At 34.1% G+C, this 23018-nt stretch overlaps 1 protein-coding gene across 1 annotated transcript in view; it reads left to right on the top strand.

Annotated features, from left to right (window-relative positions):
* LOC115879224 (serine/threonine-protein kinase NLK-like) overlaps positions 1 to 14503 on the top strand; it is a 238124-nt gene extending 223621 nt beyond the window's left edge. The window contains exons 5-9 of the mRNA XM_030895929.1: positions 4300 to 4406; positions 6433 to 6518; positions 8259 to 8447; positions 10083 to 10292; positions 14417 to 14503. Of these exons, the coding sequence (XP_030751789.1) occupies positions 4300 to 4406; positions 6433 to 6518; positions 8259 to 8447; positions 10083 to 10292; positions 14417 to 14503 (679 nt within the window). The remainder of the gene's footprint in view (positions 1 to 4299; positions 4407 to 6432; positions 6519 to 8258; positions 8448 to 10082; positions 10293 to 14416) is intronic.
* The last annotated feature ends 8515 nt before the right edge of the window (positions 14504 to 23018 follow it).

The raw sequence follows: 23018 nt of genomic DNA, 5'->3' as shown, positions 1-23018 counted from the left end.
CCGTTATGTTAACATTCTTTATTGAATTTTACGGCATAGATAATTTTATTGGCTCGTAAATACGACATTTGTAAACACTGGACTGTCAATAACAGACGTTAAGTTTAATGTAATAAAAATATAATCGTGCACGAAAATTTGTGTTATGCATTTTTTAAATTGACATTAATGGCCAAAATTATCACCAGCAGGAGCGATGAAATTGAATTAAAAGCACATCTAAAAAACGTATTTTTTAAAACTGATAATATGTTCCCAAGTAGCATTTGGACGTTATCTAACGTCGGGTATACGTCGCGTTCAATAAACCCGACGTCGGGTACCAACGTCGGTTCGACCGCCTGACGACCCCTATTTGCACCCAAATGGGGAATACAGATTCGGGTCGCCTCGACGTCGGTATCTGACCTAATAGGGAATGTAATCCTACCAATTACCAACGTCATATTACGTTGGATTTTAGTCACTTAAAATTCGTCGCTAAGCACTTACGTTACGTTTGGTTTCATATTCGTTATCAAGAATACATAAAAACCTAACCAAACTACCTAATTACAAATGGATTCATAATCACTCCTCGAATCTATAAGTGCCTATTTAATTTCATATTATAATAATTCTGAATCATTAATCCAGACATCAGTTTTGTCAACGGAAGTCACTTTTTTGATAAATCTGATTAAAATACTCCGGAAAACAACGAGCGCCTTCAAAATTAGGTAGATTTATGAAATAAAAATATCTATAAAAAAGTATCTCGCAAAATATTTTTTTAATTTTCTATCTGGTTTAATCATAAAACTGTACTGTGGTTCCCCCCAAACTCAACCTTATCAATATTATTCTACTAGAAATCGAAATGTGAATATAAATTTTAAAAACAAAAAACGATTTTAAAATGGCTGACAATCTGATACTTGTGTACCAATTCCGACCGGGTCTCCAACATTAGTCGTCTCACACGACCGAAGTCATCAAACCGGACGACCGGCAATCGTATTATGACGTATATAATTCCAACGTACGCCACGTAACCTCACTTTGCGTATCAGTGATTTGTGGATTTGTGCAACTATATTTTAGTTTTTGTTTTCTCCTTAAAAAAATGGGCAGCCACTAAGCCTAACCTCACATGTGGGAGGAGGCTGGGGTCTGCTGGTTTCCTAAGCTAAAAAATGAAATTAAGATGCACCAGTGTAATGCAGCATCTCTTCCGGATAAAAAGCATTTATGGGTGGAGGCAAGACATCACTACTACTATTATTATTTTGCAAAAGCCTCGACCTCTTTCTGTAAAATGTAGATGAATGTCTAAATGCCTTTTTAGTGTTTTTTTAGGCATTATAAAAAAATTAAGTATGTTTACAAAAACTTTTTATTAGGTTATATTGATGATGTTCATTAGGTCGCAAATGCTACTTAATGGGTTGTATTTACGGACGTAAATAGAGATACGTAAATTAGGTTATAAATATAAACATAAAATACAACAAAATATAATTGGACGTTACTTTAGGGATTATCAGTGAGACGTATCCTATTCGGACAACGGGTAGACGTCGGGCTAGTTCAAGTATATGTACGTCGTGCAAGTCAACGTGGGAACGACGTTGGGAAATTAATAAAAATGGTACGTTGTTATTTTGTACGTCGACAGATCGTTGAATTTACCGACTCGGATCCAACGACGTCGCTTTTAATAGGAAAGCAACGTCACCGGTCGTATTACCAGCACCCGACCTAAATTTGCACAAAGTCTGACGTCGCTTCAGGTCAGATTTAGTTCGAAGTCAGATAGATGCTACTTGGGTTAGTGATAGAAAACAATGTTCAAGGCATTATTTGATTTATTACAATCTGGTTTTTTTTATTAACATGAATAATTAACATTTCAAAAAATTGCTACAGAATTGCTCATTGTTTTACAAAATACTGAAAAATAGATGATGTTATTTATTTATTTTTCTGGACTAAAATTAGCTGCTGTTGGTTTCACATGTGTGTCTTCTTGAAAAAAAATTATATGTGTACTATGTGTACGTGTACATATTTGAAGTGAAACTTCTTACTTCCGTCTTCCTGTACTTCTGTCTGCCCATCTGAGGACTCCATTCGGGTACCTCTATCCACGTGCCGAGTTTGGTTCCAATCAACCCATAATTAAGAAAAATCCTGATGATTTTGTCCATTTTGAGGCTTTGGTTCTAAACGTCGAAGGCGTTATCGAACAGCCGAAGTCGACCCACATTTTTCTTCAATATCAAATAGTTAGTCCCACCCTGATGAAGATGTAAACGAAACATCGTTCCAACTTTGCAGGGTTGGATTTTGTGGCACCGCCGTTCACATAGCCTACCCACCAAATTTGGTCGCGATCGGACGACATCAACTTTTCTAACGTCAAAACTAACTGTCACAGTGACACGTGTCGTACACGGTCAAGATGGCTTTGGTCCAATGTATCAACATACCAAATTTTATTTAAATCGGACGATTTTTTTGATTTGATTCATTGATGATGAGGTTTCATAGTGCACGAAACATTGTCAAAATATCATAAAAAGATTGGGCTCTTTGAGCCCCATATAAAGTGATATTTAGACTATATTATTATTTGTGTGTGAAACTGATTATTTGAAATAAATAATATTATGACACCGTATAATAATAATATAGTATAGTACAATAATAGTATGATTATACGGGAGCTATTATTATTAATATTATGACAACATTTTTCGTGTCCTCGCTATTTAAACCCGTGTATTTGTTTAGTCAGCCCTTTACGGTATTCTCCGATGGTGCCAGTATGTATGACACTATTTTTTTAAGTTTAAAACTTAGATCGGTCTCTTTATTACCGGATAGGTTAAAAAAAGACCTTCAATGCCATCGGAACTTGAAGACAATCCGAAGCACGTGACCGAGTAATCATGCCAATGGAAGAGAATAAGTTGAGCCGAGAATAGCATCTGCAGCGTCTGCATTTTTATTCTTCGGAACGTGATTCGAATTGATTAAATTAATATTAGAATGGGGAAGGAATGAATTTGAGAGAAAAGAGGCTCTGTACCTGACAAAAACATTTTTGTAATCTAAGTTATTTTAAAATTAATAAGAGCCAAATTCGTATGTTTATCGTATTTAGTATCGTTATTTTTTATATAAACTTTCATAAGTGAAAGAAAATCTTAAGTTGTGTAATTTTTACAATTTTTAATGGTCCGTATACCTCAAAAGGAAAAACACGGATCACTTTGTTGTCTGTCTGTCCGTATGTCTGTCAAAGCCCTTTATCTCTGGAACGCATGAAGGTATCGAGTTGAAATTAAAACCATGTACAGGGTGGCTCGAATACGACGCTCATTATTGGGATTTCGGAAACCACAAGAGATACAGGATCGGTTAAATGGAGGCAAAGTTGCACAATTTGATGCTCAATGCCGTATTGCATTTTGAAAAATTCCAAATACTTCCAAATATATACGAAAAAAAACACGGAATTTTCAATTTTGTTTTCTATTGTTTCCTGGCTTTATTTGTTAAGATAACTTAAAAACACATTTTCATGTGACTATTTTTTCTGCTCTATAACTTTGTGTGATTAAATATTGACTCTGACGTTTCGGCTTCTGGCGACCATCAACTTAATTTTTTTTAAATACGGACCTGATTTTTTTTAAACTCTTTGTTGACTGAATTTCAAATTTTGAATTGAGTTAATCGTGTCATGTGGGATATCGTATGAAAAAACTTCATTGGCATAACCTTAAAAGGATTTTTAATTATTTTTATGATGTATAGTTTTCGATTTAAAAAATAACTTTGATTAGGCTACCTACTAACTAATTTAGGTATAAACTGTTTTAAATATAAAGCACACACAAACATGCTAATTACATATATAAGAAAAGTATTTTAATACTTTAAACATTGTCTAGTTTTCAAAACTTTATTATAATATCCAGCCAATAGAAACACACGCATTATTATTTGGAAATTGCTTGTCGTTTTCTTTGAAGTTATGCCAAACCATTTCAAAATATTATTCTGATTTATTCAGAACTTAATTGCAAGAACAAAACATTCTAATATCAATATTAACTCTAACATTTAATAAACAATTATATAACATGTAGATTTCTACACAATTAGAAAAATTGTAAATACTAATATCTACAGGCAGACAACTACTAACTGTAATAAAATATCGCCACGTAAATGTATCATACGCATCAAATTTAATTACAGCTGTTTAGTATCATAATAGTCGATAGTTTCCTTAACACCAAAATGCAGTTATGTAATTACGGAATTGCTGCAAAGCGATCTACATAAAATCATCGTTTCACATCAACCTCTATCCTCGGATCACATAAAAGTCTTCTTGTACCAAATACTTAGAGGTAAGTAAAGATTATTATCCTTAGTTATAATAAAAACCTAAATAATAGAATATTCCATTATAATTGATTAACCTACTATTACATAAATATCACTTATTTTTCCTCTAATTTTGATATTAAACTTATCAACTTTCAACTGATATTTAGTACTGCATGTAATTATGGAAATTTACACTAATTCATGATTATAATCGAAAAATTAGATAAATTTCACCTAATTTTCAGCCAAAAAGAAGTAATTTTTAAATAACACTCCGATCATTACAGTTATTTACGCTTTTGAAACACGAGAGAAAGTAAATTTGGGGTAACGATGTCAAATTATACATATTACTTTTTTTTCGTTGTAACCTAAGGAGTCTAGAGTAGTAATTATGGAATTTTACGATGATTTTTTTTTCAATTTTTATTGGCTGGTGATAGGTAGTAGTCCATTTATATGATGGTGATAGGTAGTAGTCCATTTCAGAACAATGACAAAAGTCGTTAGAAACACATCTAAGATATGGTCATATTTCACACATTTTTTTCTGATTTCTATTAGGAATGATTAATCTATCATTGTTCCAATTTTATATGTAATTATTTTATAGAAGAAACACCATTATTTAATTTATAAATAAAGTTGTCGATAGTGTCAAAAAGAGTATTTCCCAAAAGTTTTGTTTTGGAATGCGTCCATGATACAGGATGGCTCATTACTGCGACGAAGTCCAATATCGTCGTTGTTGACAAATATATGAAAAAAAGTTTTATATAAATATTGCATGGTTTACAATGGTGCATATTATAAAAATACTTTGTTATACACTGGGTCTCCCAAAAAAAGTTATGATGAAGTTTTATTTTTTTTATTAATTTGCGTAATTTTCAGTAAATATGAAATGAAATGGCAACACTGCATAGTGCTGGAAATAAAAATAGCGTACTTTATGCAGAATTTTATGCTAAATACAAATCTGGGTAGAGAAAAATAGGGGGTGCAATATAAAAAAACTGAAAACTTTATCATAACTTTTTTTGGAACACTTATTCAATTGTTTTTGGTCACTTCCTGCTGTCAACTCTGATACGTAGCGTATCTCGTTGTAATATGTTCGTTTATTTTGGTGAATTACCGTTTTATTGCTAATTCCCCACGTGCCCGACGACATTCACCGGCAATGACTACAACGTTTGATTTTTAAATGACACTCCCGGTATATTTCTACTTTATTCGATAGACAGTGAAACCCTCAATCGAATGACATATCATATGTCAACTGTTGATATTATCGCATATGGTTGTAGTATTTGAAAATGTAACATGCGAAGACTAATTTTTAATCAAGGGGTCTTGGAAAAATAGTTTTGATCGTCTAATGTTTTTCGTATCTTTCGTATCCTGGTCGGTTTGGTGAAAATATATTATATCTCATTTTTTTCAAATGGAACAAGGGCGGCTCATTAGCATAAAGCATTTTTTTACGAATAATTTGGTACCACACACTTTTACCCGGTATTTCGAGTCGAATTGTTGTTAGGAACTGCATATTGTAATTTAAATAAACCATAAGTATGCGAAAATATCAAAAGTTGACATATGATATGTCATTTGATTGAGAGTATCATTTTCTATCGAATAAAGTAGAAATATACCGAGGGTGCTATTTAAAAATCAAAAGTTGTAATCATTTCCGGTGAAACAGGATTTAACTTGAAACAATTGAATACGTCAATCAATCCTAATTTATGTCATATCTCGTTTCTTTATTTGAAAAAATAAAAAAAGTTGTAGGGGTGAATCACTTTCGAGACGCACCCGATATATTTTTCTATTTTTTGTAGGGTAAATATGAGTTTCTTTTGAAACGAAAGTAGTTGAGTAATCCGCAATACTGTGTTGTTTGTAATTCGATAAAAATTTTAATAATAACATATGAATAATAAAATTTATTTCATTTTGGCACAATATCTGACACGATCGACAACTGTATTTAATAAATTATAGATATTATACTAATTTTCCTTCTTTTCTTTTTGCCAGGTTTAAAATATATACATTCAGCTAGGATATTACACAGGGACATCAAACCCGGCAACCTCCTAGTCAACAGTAACTGTGTTTTAAAGGTAAGCGATCCCATTTCGCCACTGTTCGTACTTGTTTGTTTTTCATCTGTCGATTAATCTGGGCGCTTCTGAGTAAATCAGAGTCAACGAACGATTTTATTATAGACCTCACTCGGGCATTGCGAGATGGTCTTGCCTTTTTTGCCGCAAGATGATATGCATCGGCGGAGAGTGGTTCTCTCGTAACATCTTTCGTTGAATTGGCGATTGCTTAAAAACGACGACGTATACAGTTACATGTACCCATTGTTGTTGTGAGAGAAAAACCATGTATAATTATTTTTTAGCATGGGATGCATTATTTTTGCGTTAAATCTAAAATTCTGTGTTAAGTTATGAGAGCCATTTACATATGCTGATTATTTAACTAGTATTCAGAAAGATACTTAAGATCTAACTACAGAGATAAATAATATATGTACAGTATAAATCTAAATGTTAAATGAGATTGTTTCATGGTAAATCTGTATAGACGATAGTAGTGGTAGTTTTTTTTTGTTTCCCGAATGCAAGATTTTTTACACTCACATGATACCTGATAGACATAGTCTATCCAACGGAACGATGCCTGACAGTAACAGCCGTCTTTGTCATTTTAATTCACAAGCAAATTGTTTGTCTGTCAATTTTTGGATGTCGTCTATCGAAAAAATTTCCTGTTTCTTTGGACAGACTTTATATCCTTTCTTCTGATCAGAACCTTTTGGTTTTGTTTTTGTCAAGACGGAGCTAGATAGGAGCAAGATGTGTAACAGCGCTTTCAGACGGAGCGGAGCGTCCGCGACGGGCCGTCCGTCGTGTTTCTTTAAGATAGCCGTCGGACGGATTATACGCGACCATGTGAAAGTTCATATAAACTCATGGTACTTGCTCGAAGGCACGGACGGTCCGTCGCGGACTCTCCGTTCCATCTGAAAGCGCTGTAAGGAACAAGATAGTAACGGCGCTTTCAGATGGAGCAGAGCGTCCGCGAGTTCCATGAGTTTAAATGAACAAGTTCACATGGGTCTCGTATACTCCGTCCGGATGAGCTATCTTGAAAAAACATCCGCGCGGACGGTTCGCGCCATCTGAAAGCGCTGTAAGGATCGGCTTTACAGCGCTTTCCGATGGAGCGGACCCTCCGTCGTGTTTTTTCAAGATAGCCGTCGGACGAACTGCGTCGGACGGAGCATACGCGCCCCTGTGAAAGTTCATATAAACTCATGGTACTTGCACGAAGGCGCGGACGCTCCGCTCCATCTGAAAGCGCTGTAAGGATCGGCTTTGCAGCGCTTTCAGATGGAGCGGACCGTCCGCCACTGACCGTCCGTCGTGTTTCTGTAAGATAGCCGTCTGACGGAGTATACGCGACTATGTGAAAGTTCATATAAACCCATGGTACTTGTTTAAAGTCGCGGACGGTCCTCTCCATCTGAAAGCGCTGTTACTCAGTTTCTTACATTTTTCGATATTTAAAATACTAGAGATATTAATTTTTAATATTGTTTTGAAAAGGGCTTAAAAATGGAAAATGGTATTATGTTGTCTGAATCCCTTTAGACTTGCTCGAATCCCTTTAGACATGGCCAGATGTCAAATTCCTTTTCAAAACAAAATCAGAAAGTCGAAATTTCATTTAGGTCAAAAAGTTGAATGAAAATAATTTAGAAATATATTTTTTTAACTTTTTTGATTGTCAAATCATGCCCATTTTTACATTTATGAATGTTTTATAATAATGATTATTTCTTTTAACAGATCTGTGATTTCGGTTTGGCTCGAGTAGAGGAACCCGACGCGTCCAAACATATGACGCAAGAAGTGGTCACGCAATATTATAGAGCGCCAGAAATTCTGATGGGCGCAAAACATTATACTGCAGCAGTGGATGTTTGGTCAGTGGGATGTATATTTGGTGAATTATTAGGACGGCGGATACTATTCCAGGTATGTTGTTTGTTATTTATTTGAACTTACACTGTTTATATCGTTCAGCTATATTGTTATCCTATTTTTTGGGTTCCGTACCTCAAGAGGAAAAACGGAACCCTTTGAACAGGTTCACTTTGTTGTCTGTCCGTCTGTCTATCAAGATTTCCCCTTTATCTCGGGAACGCGTGAAAGTATCGAATTGAAATTAATGTATGATCGAGAACTCAATCGATAAAATAAAACCGTTTAAAAAGACTGCTGGGGAATGACATTCGATAATAATTTTGAGAGGTAAATCTCTAGACATGATTTAGTAAAACTTTAAAGTTTTTAGTCAAAAATTAACACTAATTATACAGGGTGGTCAGAACTGTATTCCGGAAACTTCGGCAGCATATTCTGCAGATAAAAATAAGTAAAAAAGTTGGTATAAATGTATGTCCTAAATTGCTTAATATCGCAGTTAAGGGTATAGAAATGCATTTTTATTTCGATTTTTTCCAAATAATTTCTGAAGTAACGTCAATATGCGGATAAAAATTGGTGTCTGGGGTATTTTTGACATAAGAAATTTGATTTTGACTTCAATATGACTCCTATTTGTAGGGGGCGCCACCTACATGTGTTTTCACTGATTTGAAGAGTAATAACTTTTCGTCCGTATCTGTATAAAACTACTGAATGAAAAAATATACATTTCCGTGATTTTTTACGTAAAAAATGTCTCTTGGTAAAAATCGCTACAAGTAAGCGTTCTCAAGCTCAAGATATTTAGAATGGAAGTAGTCAATACCTCTTAGGTTATACCTTATAGTCTCTTGGTAAAATTGGTAAAAATCGCTACAAGTAAGCGTTCTCAAGCTCAAGATATTTAGAATGGAAGTAGTCAATACCTGTCATTATTGACGAAAAATAAACATGTCGAGTAGATGTTAATGATACATTTTAAAACTTTTTATTTTTTAAATAAATCATAAATTTTTCTTCGAAAAACTAGAGACATTTTTTACGTAAAAAACGTCGAAAATGTATATTTTTTCGTTAGTTTTATACAGGTATGGACTAAAAGGTATTACTCTTCAAACCAGTTAAAAAATATGTATGTGGTGCCCTCTAAGTAGGAGTCATATTGATATCAAAATCAAATTTCTCATGTCAAAAAACTCCCAGACACCAATTTTCATCCAAATATTGACGTTACTTCACAATATATTTAGAAAAAATCGAAATAAAAATGAAATTTGAACACCGTGTATCTCCGAAACTAAGCATTTTAGCACATATGTTTGCAAGAACTTTTTTACTTATTTTTCTCTGCCGAAGTTTACGGAATACAGTTCGGATCACCCTGTAGAAAGATTAAAAAAGGATAGAACATTTCCAGACACAAATCTATTTCCAAAAATTATTTTTCTCGAATTACTACACCATTTAAAAAAATCATTTTTTATTTCATATAAAATTAAATTACAACCTTCATACGGCCCACCGGCTGTAAGCGCCACTAGTAAATGACGTCTAGGGCTTGACTTCGCCAAAATTATCATCTATTATTATTCCCCAGCCTTTTGACGCCGTTTTTTCAATTGTATAGTATTTTCCAGAGTTAAAATACAGTCGAATTAATATCTTTTCAAATTTGATTTTTAGGCCCAAAATCCAGTACAGCAATTGGAGCTTATCACGGAACTTTTAGGAACCCCTTCATTGGAGGATATGAAGTACGCCTGCGAAGGAGCCAAGACGCATATGCTCAGGAGAGCGCCCAAGCCCCCCTGCTTGTCGGCGCTGTACACTCTCTCCTCGCAAGCTACGCATGAAGTTGTACATCTGCTGTGCCAGATGTTGGTTTTCGACCCGGTAATTTATCATTTTTTTCCTATCCAGATATACTGTGGATCAACTATTGAAAATTATTAGTATTTACTAATTTTTACAAAAAAAAATGAAAAACGTTAGCTGACTGATATCCGGATTTTGAGTTGCTACTTATAAAATGAAATTATATAACTTTTTTCTGGATTTAGCATTACTCATTTCTAATTATAATTTGTCTATAAAAATAAATATAGCTCACAATAGTATCAGAAATATTTAATAGTCACATAGTCACCACCCAAATCTCTATCAATGTCTTCGACTCCTTTTCAAAAAGAAACTTTGTTCTAAAAAACTTCAATTACATATTGTCATATAATTTGTATTCAAATATAAAACTATTTTTAGTTTTATTACTAAATTTGTAATGTCTCATAGCAATTATTTGTTTTTTTTTTTAAATCTTAAAAGTTAACTGTTATACGTATATCTAACTACAGTTCATACCAATTAAACTTTTAGTCACGTGATTAAGCTTGACCGGTACAGCGTTGCCCACTTTTACATTTTTTCTTTTCATCAAAATATTTTACGAAACAAAAATAAATTAATTATAAATATATAAACAGTTATTATTTAGATCAACAAAACTCACTTTCTTAACAGCACCTACGGGAGATAAAGGGCCATTACTACCGCTTTCCCGTTCAAAATATTCTAATAAAGTTGAGTTTTTACGATGAGTTTTTTACGGCTATTAAGCTATCTTGTACACTTCGCACTAAAAGAGGTTCTAAAAAAGGCAATGTTGGACTACAAGGCCTGCTAGTCAACATTTTAAAGCTTAAGCTTCATTCAGAACCTCCCAATTAGTAGAATAAATTAGTGGTTTCAATTACACTTTATACTTTTTAGTTTACGATCATTCACCATGCCTAAAAAACACAACTAAAGATGAAATTATGAAATATCCTAGCAACAGCTTGCGGTAGTCAGTTGTATCCATAGAGAAAGCATAATATTTAGCTTATAAAACAATAAACTTTTGATTTCTAACCAACATTTTTCTTGACTATAATTAGTGGAAAAGTCAAAAGTTTGTTAACTTTTTCCAATAATTGAAAATTACTACCACTAATTATGACGTTCTGAATGCTTACATTAAAATTAGGTTATCAAACTTCTACGACTAATAATTGAAACTGCTAATTTATTCCACTGATTTCGAGGTTCTGAATGAAGCTTTAAAGTATCAGCACTATTTATTTAAACCAAAAACTCGTAATACAAAACTAAAGTGTCAAAACGAATGACAATGTCAGGGAATAAATAAATAAATGCGGTAACTTGACATTTTTTACAGCAGAGCTACCACCTGAATCCCCAGCGCGAAATTTAAATTTTAGTTAGTCAGCCCGGCGCCGAATATCTCCATGGTTGGCAACAATGAATTTAAAAATCGTACTCTCTATTACGTAACTAAAAGTTAATTGATATGAACTATACATAATGTTTTCTTGCAAAAACCTGTTTATACAGGGCGTACCAGAAATAAGTGCAAATATTTTAACTGGTAGTATAATAGTTGAACTCCAGAAACACGCCTATGAGGTTTTTTCGAGAAAAAAATTTGAAAATTCGAAATTTTTTAGATTTTTTTTTTAGTTTTTAGTCAAAAAACATAATTTCTTGATAATATGGCAACATAGGTGATAGATTAAAGTTTACAAAAAGAAAATCGAAAAGATCCAGTGATTCTCAAAATTTTAGCAAAAATTGGAAATTTTAAAGTGAAATAACTCGGTTGTTTTGGTTTATTTGAGAAAAACGATAAAGAGAAAATATGTTTCTTTATCTTGAAATCTAGCACCCATCTTATATGACGAGTAGAGTAAATATCCCCAATAAGAAAAATAATTATAAGTCAAATAAATTTATTGGCGACATATCACAAACGTGACTCAACGATCCACGCCTACAAACTTTTTTGTAATGCAAATTAGATGATGCTTTTCGAGTTCAGTTTTTGGTATAAAACCGTGAGAAATATCACATGTATAAATAAGTCTATAGAGTATTCTCGAACAAAAAAAATTGTTGAATTAATATTAGCTTAAAGGTGGTAGAAAATCAATAGACAATTTTTATTTGAACATAAATTGTAGTTATACTGTTAAACTCAATTCATGTCTAAAATTGTGTTATACTTGGACTGCTGCGTTAGATTTCTCTAGAAGTTATGAAAGCCGTTGGTACTTCAATGCTGGGCTGAAATGGAAATGCTGAAAATATTATCATTGTTTTAGTGCGGTTCCCTGTGGATAACTATAGCTTCTGGCCACTGAATGTTAATTTGACCATCCAACTGTTAATACATGGAAAGAAATAAGTATCTAGGTAATTGAGTGCATAATGATATTTTTACGTTACCACTTTATATATTAACAGAACTCATGACTGGACTTGACCAAACATTGTCTATCATACCTGACTTAGTGTAGTGATGAGCGAGACTCTTGCACAAAAAGACCAAGAGAAAGACTAGCCTATAAGGAGTATTTTTACGGAACTACTGGAGCCGTCAACGTAAGTGCTAACCAACCTAATTTAGAATAAAGTGGGTAATGCGACTCTGGAGTATCTCCCGCATACCTGCCACAATAAAAATATTTCACGTCATTTTGCATCTGTCGAAATTTTGATGCTTTTACCTGCTATCTGTTTATAAAAAACTCATTAAAGTCATTAATCATCACTCTTTTTGACTCTTTTACTGGAAAAGATATCGCTCTTGCATATCGGACAATAAAAAGATTTCACTTTGATGCTTTTACCCGTTATCTTCCTATAGAAAAGTCGTTAAACAAGAAAATAAACTTCACGGACGCTTTTTGGCCCTTTCAGTAGAAGATATTATCCCGAAATACTAGTTATCGCAAACAAGGTAAATCGGGCCATTTGCTATCGTTAGATACGGTAACGACCACCACTAAAACTAAAAACAGCGTTTCCTGATGTTCGGCGAATTATTTCTTATATATATATATATATAATTAAAAATAGAGAGCTCATTTTAACATTGTACCTAAAAGAAAAAACGAAAATTTATCACTTGGGTTAGAATATTATGATGATATCCATTCTGATCTAATTTGATTGGTGGAGAAACACTTTCGAGCAGTTATACATCCTCTGTCGAGAAACGCATATCGTCTAATAGCTAACCAACCTAACTTAGAAAAAAAAGGTGGTAATGCGACTTTGGATATTTCCCGCATATCGGCCACAATAAAAATATTTCACGTCGTTTTGTATCTGTCGAGATTTTGATGCTTTTACCCGTTATCTCCCTATAAAATAATGTCATCAAACAAGAAAAACTTCATGGATTCTTTTTGGCCCTTTTACTGGAAAAAATTACTTCGAAATACTAGTTATCGACAACAAGGTAAATCGGGCCATTTGCTATCGTTAGATACGGTAACGATCACCACTAAAACTAAAAACAGCGTTTCCTGATGTTCGGCGAATAATTCTCGAAATAAGGGGGCTTTAACGATCCGCGCCAGCCCCGTTTACATCAATTCAGCGCCCAGTATCAGCCGGACAAATTTTATCGCATCGAATTGTGCGGTGGGCAGCGGAAACCGCGACTCTAGCATGGCTTGCACCTCTCCGACGCGTGGGACGCCCATGGCGACATCTAGCACTTTTCTGCAACGCGCGTCGTCGGTTTTACTACCACGATTTTAGCAATTAATCGACCTATATAACTTAATTTAAAACGTAAACACACCGTTTACTGGTTCCGACTTAATGATCATTAGTACTGGATTTTATTACCGCATTATGTAATACAATGTTTATCGACAAGTTAATAGACAGGTAATTTGCAGCCATTAACTGCTTTTAACGCATATTATAATTCAAAATAGAGAGCTCATTTTAACATTGTAACTAAAAGGAAACACGAAAATATATCACTTACGTTAGAATATTATGATGATATCTATTCTGATCTAATTTGATTATATATCGTCTAAGAGCTAACCAACCTAACTTAGAAAAAGACGGTGGTAATGTGACTCTGGAGTATCTCCCGTATATCGGCCACACGTTTTGTACCTGTCAAAATTTTAATGCTTTTACCCGTTATCTCCCTATAGGTATTTCCTGGCGTTTCTAGCAATGCCCGCCAATTGCCTGTTCCACCTAGTAATGCTGGTATTCAATGTCCATTTATTTTGAGTTAGTAAGGTTTCCGAAAACATTTTATATCTCGTTCCTTCGTTCATTATTGAACTCTCTATAAAGATACTGATTAAATCTGGGGTACGCCTCACCTCCTTAGCTAGAATTCATTCCATCATTCATTCCATTGAGTATCATGTGTCCTATTAGTGTTTTGTTAAAACTCCGTGACAATGCGAAGATTGTTCGTACTTAAATCAAGGAAAATCTTTGTAAGATAAATAATTATTGTAAGTCTTGAGAAACTTCTTTGAGTATGTTAAACCATTGCAGGATTCCGAGTCCAAGTTACAGAAGGAGTCTTCCAAGTTCTTGAGTTCCACTTTGAGTTGGTTTCCACTTGGGAAGCAGAACGGTTCTGGGCCCGAATTTGAACTTAGAAAACGCTAAGCGCTTTTAGACGCTCAGCGTATATGACGTTAATTTTCGCTTAGGGCGCACTTAACTACCGATTTGGGTATTCTCATCTGACGCGCTTAGCGTCTTTACTGATTGCGCTAAGCGATTCGAAAATGGCTCCCTTAAAGGATTGTTTTGCTTGTTGAACTGTCAGTAAAAATAGAAAAAATTGTGATTGTGCGTTCTTCTATAAATTCCTCAATAAGTAATTCATAATTTACGACTTGGAAGCTGTAAAAATTGTTTAAAACATCGAAAATGCTGAGAAGCGTTTTCAACATTTCCCTCGTATAATAAGAATAATGACATATCCATAGAAAAATACGTTACCATAACTCAACAATATGTTATGAAATTCACGTAACATTGACATTTTTTATTGTTACATCCATCAGTTATCAACTTTTGCCTATTAGCTACGTTAGAAATTGTGATGTTGCCAATATGTGCTCAACGTGTATCAAGAAAACAATTCGCACGGAACGAGGATACCAAAATCGACTGCTTGGCGTGCCGCTAATCGAATACTTTCGCTTACTGCTTTGAAAGCGTAACGTTTTTATGTCAAAGTTCCAGAATTCAGGCCCTGGTCCAATTAGTGGAGCGCTCGATCCTCTTCTAGCTAGATCGATTGCTTTTTCATTACGATCTATCCATTGCTGGTCTGCCCATTTTATTCAACTTCTTTGACCAACTTCGAATAAACTCAAGCAATAAATTTGCTTTAGTTGATTGCTCATAAGAGCAATCAACTAAAGCAAATTTATTGCCGCGTATATATAGCCGCGTTATAAAACGCGGCTTGACTATAAGATAAGATGGCTATTTCTTGTTACCAATACGTTTTAGACGTTCCTATCTAAGATAAATTGTACGCATTTTTCGATAGCGTAGATCTTTGCCAAATACTCCTATCCCTGTTCTTGCTTTGGTTTTGGAAATATGAGTATACCACTTGCTGATACACCTATAATAAATGATTTTTCTCTAAGTATATGAAAGAAAAAAAGAGGTATAAACTTACTCGCTGGGCTATTCTCCGCCACATACGATGTACAAAAACTTTGAAGATGAGAACCACCCTGGGACACCGTGGTTGAAATTGAAGTGTCGAAAAATCCGAGTAAAACGTTAAAATTCTGCCAGAAATTATCTTTTGAAGACAAAATCAACACCAGAAGCTGTCCTCGAAATAAGGAAATTTCAGGAAAGTTATTAATAACATTTAAAGTATAATTCTAACGATTAATATAAATGGGAACCCTGCGCCACCACATTGAACGGCATTCACGGTACTACCAAAATTGCAGCGGTACCGACTAGGGATGGGCATTATTTGCTTAAATTCTGCTAGAGATGTAGCGCAAAAATAAGAAATTATTTTAGGCTGCTACAAGATAGATAAATGGTATATTCTCGAAATATAGTTGGGAACTTATCAATTGTTTGAGATGATCTTTCGATGATATAATTTGTTGCGAATTGAATACCAAAACATTCTAAGTCTATTGAATTTGATAGTAGTTGAAGATGTGCGTCGTCCTGGTACGTTGCGTTCTGTTGCGTCCATTTCAACCATAGACTTCAACCCTAGCTCATATCAGTTAAGTAATGCACACGCCAACACTGCCTTTGCCTTTGTTTGTCTGATTGCCTTCTTATCCATCGCATACTTCCCAATTACTCCTTCGCATATCTTCCATCCTTGTTTATATTTCGTCCGCGCGCTTGGTTTCAATGTCAAACGGACGACGGCCTTCTTTAAGGTAATTAGTTGAATCTCCATACTCTTCCGGAACAGGGAAAAATGCTACTATCACCTGATTATCACTTTGCCCAGTAATAATACCTTAACTCCTAATATAGCCTCAGCTGCAAAAAGGCTTCCACTAGTTACTGTCGTCCATCCTTTTTGTCTTAGCCCTTCGCAACCTCCTTCTTGACCAATCCATGTAGTTTTACTCTCTCGAAATGATGATTTTGGATCTACCATTTTTTGCTTTGATATTTTACTAGAAGATAACCTAAGATAATCAGGAGGATTTAGACGAGAAGAAAGATAAAAATAAGTTGATTTAAAAATTTCGTGACTATAAGTGTAAAGATTCTTTTGTCCTAGTAAATCATCTATGTTCTTAAAAACAGGAGCTACTGCATCGTGTCTCCATCTATTGTTCCATTTCACAAAATCTAGTGATAAGGTAATAGGGATAAAATCTTGACTATCACTGATTTGTGTTACATGGTGGATATGTCTTAATAATTCAGCCTCAGACCAACTCATTGTCTGACAGGGCATATGTTTAAATATTGTCCTAGCTATATTTGCTTCAGTGGCACAAAAATACAACCTCATTTCTAGTACCATCATGGCAAATAATCTAGAGTTGATCTTTACTTCTCGTTCTTATGCTCGTTCGCAAATATGGTGATAATGATTTATCAGATAATAATTCTAAGAAGTCTGGAAAGAAATCGAACTCAAATTCTTGATCATATTCTATACTACTCCAATCTTCTAACGTAAGGTTGTTCATATATTCATCAAAATGTATAATGTTTTCATTAATTATCTTGCTTATTAAATGTTCCTTTCCCAGATTTGTTTTACAGAGGGGCCAACGTTTATTCTTTTTGATAAAATTAATTATGAAGAAACTATTCCAAGCTCCTGTAATCTGATGAACCATTGACTGGTCTATCTCCACCTACTTCCTTGTATGCTCTTTCATTTTTTCACAGCCTTCTTCATTTACTGTAGGGTGACCAAAATGCCTATAACAACCAAAAAATTAAAAAATTTGAGAAGGGTGATCAGAGTATTTATCTATAATATCATAAAGATCATTAACCCATGTTCTTTCTTGATTGTCGTTGGACTCATTTATCAGCTCGTCATAGAATTGATGACAGATACTTAGTGAGTCTCCGACACAGATAGGCTCCAATTTTTTACAATAGAATAGCCCTCGTTACCTTTTTCAGTGATGATTGTATCACCCCATTGATAAAGAGTGAGAAGCCCGTCTGGAGTTGGTAGGTTAGGAAGATCAAAAATGGAACTCAATACACAGGTTAGATAGCTTAAGTATCTTGATGTAATAGTATCATGAATCATTAACACTTGGCTATAATCAAACATATACAGCAGATCTTGATATTCTATCAAGATACAATTGTTTAATAGATAGATAAATGGTATATCTCGAAATATAGTTGGGAACTTATCAATTGTTTGAGATGACTTTCCCTTTCGATGATATAATTTGTTGCGAATTGAATATCAAAACATTCTAAGTCTATCCCTCATGGTCATCGTCTGTCATCATAAAAATTGTCGGTTTGAATTTGTAAAATTAGAGAATCGGTGTCAGTGTAGAGAAGTGAAGCTTTATTACCGTACTTTGGTTTAATATAGCTATACAAAAAATCATACATAATAGTTTTGGAAATTTCCAAAATTGAAAAGCCTACGTAAATAGGTTTATTATATACGATTTTCTGTTTAGCTATATGTATTGCGACTAAATTTTCGCTAAAAATCGTTAAGTCTTTAAAATGCGGCTTGGAAATGTACGTTTCTGCCCCTAGCTTTCTACCAATATTTTCCCAGTGGGTAACTAATTTAATATTTACCCGTTTCTCGACGTTCTCCATTGTTTTTCCAAATACAGCGTTATTCATAAGTTTGAAAAAGTCTTTTTCAAACTTATTTTCAGCGTCATTACGCTTTGCTGTATTTAGATCAATGTAGGTTTTCAACCAGGGAGATTGGTTAAAGGATAAAATACGATGAATTTTGGCAAGTTTCAGACCATGGTTCAACGCTTGTTGTAAATTTTGATAATGAATTACATATCTAACTTTGGAATTAAACTTGGGTATTAATTTTGAAACTTTAGATCCCTCTGGTTGAACAGACTCTGGGCAAAATGGTAATTCGTTGTGCAAATCATGTAAATGCTCCGGATACTCTAAATCGACTTCAAAAACATAACCTATATTAGAATTTTTATCGATATTCATAAAATTTAAGTTTGAAATTTCTTCCTCTGTTAGCCACGTAAAGTTACCTGTTGGTAGATATTGCGACATGGCCGCACCATATAAATTGGTAGCATCCAAGTACATAATGTAGGAAGTAGGTTTGGAAGCGTCGTATATAGACATAAATTTATTATTCGCGATAGCTTTTCTAACACTACATTGACTGACACCGCTGCGAATCCCGTGTTTAAAGAAATGTATCATGTCTAGATCTGTCAATAATTCCAGCTCGATAGATGTTGCCTTCAAAGCGGCCTGAAACGATAGGCCTGGTGCGGTGAAATATTGACAATGATCTAGACCGTATGTTTGTAGACACACACCTCTAAAATTCTCAAAAACATCAGTTAATAATAGTACGTCGGATTTTAAATATATATCTGAATATTCACCTAAAGTTTGACATTTAAATAAATTCCATACGTTCAATGCACGCTCGTAAAATCACCTTGTTTGATGGCTTCTTTTCTAAGTTCGTTATAGAAGCCATCAATGGGTGGAAGCTTGGTATCGTCTAATTTGGAAAAAGAATCTACGTACGAATATGGGAAAACACCCTTTATACGAATAACCTTAAATTCTTCTTCGTTAGGGAAAAACTTTCTAACTTCGCGACACTGTTGAGACATTAAATTTTGACTTAATTTATCCAAGCTCGATGCCATAAAGCGAAAACTGTCTAAAAATCTTAATTTTAAAAATACCCTTTGCTGCCGCTTTTCCTGTTCTTGTTGAGTGACGTCATCATCCACCATAACATGTTTAGTGAAAGAAATATACATTTCTTTATTTCGGGGGATGACGTCTAATTGTTATTACTCAACGGCCAATTCTTTTATAAAAAGATGGCTGTCAAAATTTGACGTGTTGTGGAATAACACAGGAATAAAATTAGGTACTTTAAAATTTAGGTTACAAACAGAGTGAGCCGCACCTCGATAATTTCCTGTTAGATGACAGTGGTCCCTTACTTTTTCATCTTCTACATTAAATGGTCTTTCGCAAATATGACAATGCGTTACCTGATAAAACTCCGCTTCTTGTACACTACTGAGAGGAGGCATGGATACAATATTTTTCATAAATCGGTTGTAGATTGATTTACAATCAGTCTCTAACCAATCTATTAAAACTTTAAGTGCATCAGGCCCTCTAAAAGTCTTGAAAATCGACTGAGAATTATCAAAATCGCATCTAATGTAATAGGCAAAAGAATAAGGAACGTGTTGGTGTTTTCATCGTATAGGAAATTTCAGGATCCAGCTCGTTTTGCTCTGTTTGTATAGGTTCCAAAATAGTTTCAAAATCAGCGTATATAACAAAAGGCACTTTTAATTTTCGTTCGAAATTCGTAAATTTAAGGATATTCTTGGGAATATTTTCGCCATATTTATTTTTCTTTAAATTATCCGAAGGAGTTTCAACTATAACATGACCACAATCGTATTTTTGATGATTTTTTAATTTAATATCTGAAGAAAAATAAACCAAGCAACCATCGCATAAGAATTTTGAATGTTGTTTGCCTGAAAGTTGGTTTGAGATTAGGCGAGACATATTTCTTATTAAACAGTAATGATTATTGCCAGAATCATCACTGATTAATAACAAATTAACATGTCTATCTACCTTATGAGATCTAGTAAAATACAAAGGACCCACAACTTCAACAATATTGCTATCATGTTTATACGCCTTCTCCAGCCCATAAACATTAATAGAAATATTATTGAGTTGTTCGAATTTTGAAATTTGTTTCAAAGATATCGGAAAATCTATATCTCACATCCAATTCCTGTTCAAAAGGCTGATAATTCTGAACTCTGTTAGCGTTCTGAGTCCAATGAATTGGGTGAAAGGCAGCTAAAACCGACCATACAAAACATTTCTGGTCAGTGTTTTGAATGTTCAACACAGCCTTTTCCGCTTCTATTTCCTTCGGTAGTGGTATGTAAGATGAGGCTTTTAGTGGGTTGATTTTATTTACCCTGACATCTACGTAGAGGAGTTGCTGAAGAGTCCAACCTAAACATCGAAAAAATAATTAGTATGGTGAAAAACAGAAAAATTATATACTTACCACTATCTTTTTCATTAAACTCCTGGAATCTCCGCTTAATGATAGTGGTGAACTGTTCAAACATCTCCTCCAAATCAGTACCCTGGCTTGCTCCCCTGAACCGACAGCCAAAGGACTTGGTTTCCTCCACTTCTTTCGTTGCAGGAGGAAACGACCAAAAAGCTCCATACCGACTTTCACGTTACCAAACCTTTCAATTTGGCATCTTACCAGCGCATTGACTTTCCCGTGGAGATTATTAAAAAAATCATTAACGCTGATAGGATCTTTTTTCGATAAAAGCCGGTATGTAGCAATTCGGTTTTTGTATGAGGTTTTTACGAGGTAAACACCTCCCTCCTGCATTATCAAGTGTTCTAAAAATATATTTTAATTTAAAACGTGTTAAGCAATAAAAAATAATAAAAAACTTACCGTTATTGAAACCAAGTCTGGTTCTCTTGGCTGCTAAGGCGTCGCTGACTGATCGACTAAAATAATAGAAAAAATATTTAATATAAAATAAAATAGTTGCTTACTGTTAAAAAATAATAGAAAAATATGTTAAAATAATTAAATAGTTAAATAGGTTAAAATAATAATAAAAAATATAATTACACAATATAAAATAAAATAGTCACTTACTGTTAGCGTCAGAGCTCCTCATTTTCAGGGGTGCTGTCTCTATATTTTGGGGTTCGACATGATCGGCTAAAATAATAGAAAAAATTATATTTACAATTACACAATATAAAAATATAAAAAACATTTTTAACGCAGAATATAAAATAAAAATATTTACTTACGATTATTAGAGCTCTCACTGGTTTGGGGCGTTGTCTTAATTTTTTGAGGCTCGGCATGATCGGCTAAAATAATAGAAAAAAACATTTAATATTACACAATAAAAATAGAAAATGCGCCGGGAGGAGGATGGTGAATCGGCCATCCCCCTCTACTCATGCAGGTAACCGATCTCTTGGGCCTATATCAAATTGGTTTACTCGAATTATATTATATTAACTAGAATTATATTATTTGTGCTTTTTTCCCAATTCGATCTAAACCCAAGTTGACATTTATTTAAGTCTTGACATATCCCCCGGGCTTGGAGAGCTGGTCCCCAGCAATAAAAAAAAAATAATATGAAAATAATATGCTATAAAGATTTAAATAGAAAATACACACAACAAATTCTTTACAAATACAAAAAATAAAAATGAATTACAATGCTAGTATAATCTTTAAAGTCATAAAAATAAAATAAGAATATATATTTTTATCTTTCACTCTTTAATCCTGTATAAAAAAGGTCCTACTCGATACCACCCGTATTGAAGAAGTGCGTCGTCCTGGTACGTTGCGTTCTGTTGCGTCCATTTCAACCCTAGACTTCAACCCTAGCTCATATCAGTTAAGTAATGCACACGCCAACACTGCCTTTGCCTATGTTTGTCTGGTTGCCTTCTTATCCATCGCATACTTCCCAATTACCGCCTCGCATATCTTCCATCCTTGTTTATGTTTCGTCCGCGCGCTTGGTTTTAATGTCAAACGGGCGCACAGTGGGGTATTTGACACAGATAGTTGATCGAAATTTTTTATGTAGACCTTATATAAATTATTACTATTTTCAATTAAAGAGGAAATAATATGAACAAAATAAAGGATAATTCGTCGATTCTAAAAAAAAGAAAGAAAAATCACTGTTCCAGTGTTTCCACGGTCAATGCCACTAATGCCAGTAGTAATATCGCAACTAATGCTACAACTGATCCGCGAGCAACTAATGCCAAATTGTGCTATACTGCTAATGGCACTAATGCGATCGCTTTGTACACAGCAATGCCATCGCGGTTTACACCTCGCATTAGTATATCACTGATTGGCAAATTAGAGGAAACCAAGAATGTTTTTCTCATTTTATCAACAAAGTCGCAAAAATTCGCAGTATTTTATTTTACTGTATGAAAGACCAATGTTTACTAAGTAAAACGTATATAGACAATATG

The sequence above is a fragment of the Sitophilus oryzae genome, unplaced genomic scaffold (assembly GCF_002938485.1).
Source record: "Sitophilus oryzae breed Bouriz unplaced genomic scaffold, Soryzae_2.0 scaffold_1067_pilon_pilon, whole genome shotgun sequence".
In the NCBI taxonomy this organism is placed as follows: domain Eukaryota; kingdom Metazoa; phylum Arthropoda; class Insecta; order Coleoptera; family Curculionidae; genus Sitophilus; species Sitophilus oryzae.
The sequence above is the reverse complement of the archived record's forward strand: the minus strand, read 5'-3'. Positions and strand labels throughout refer to the sequence as shown.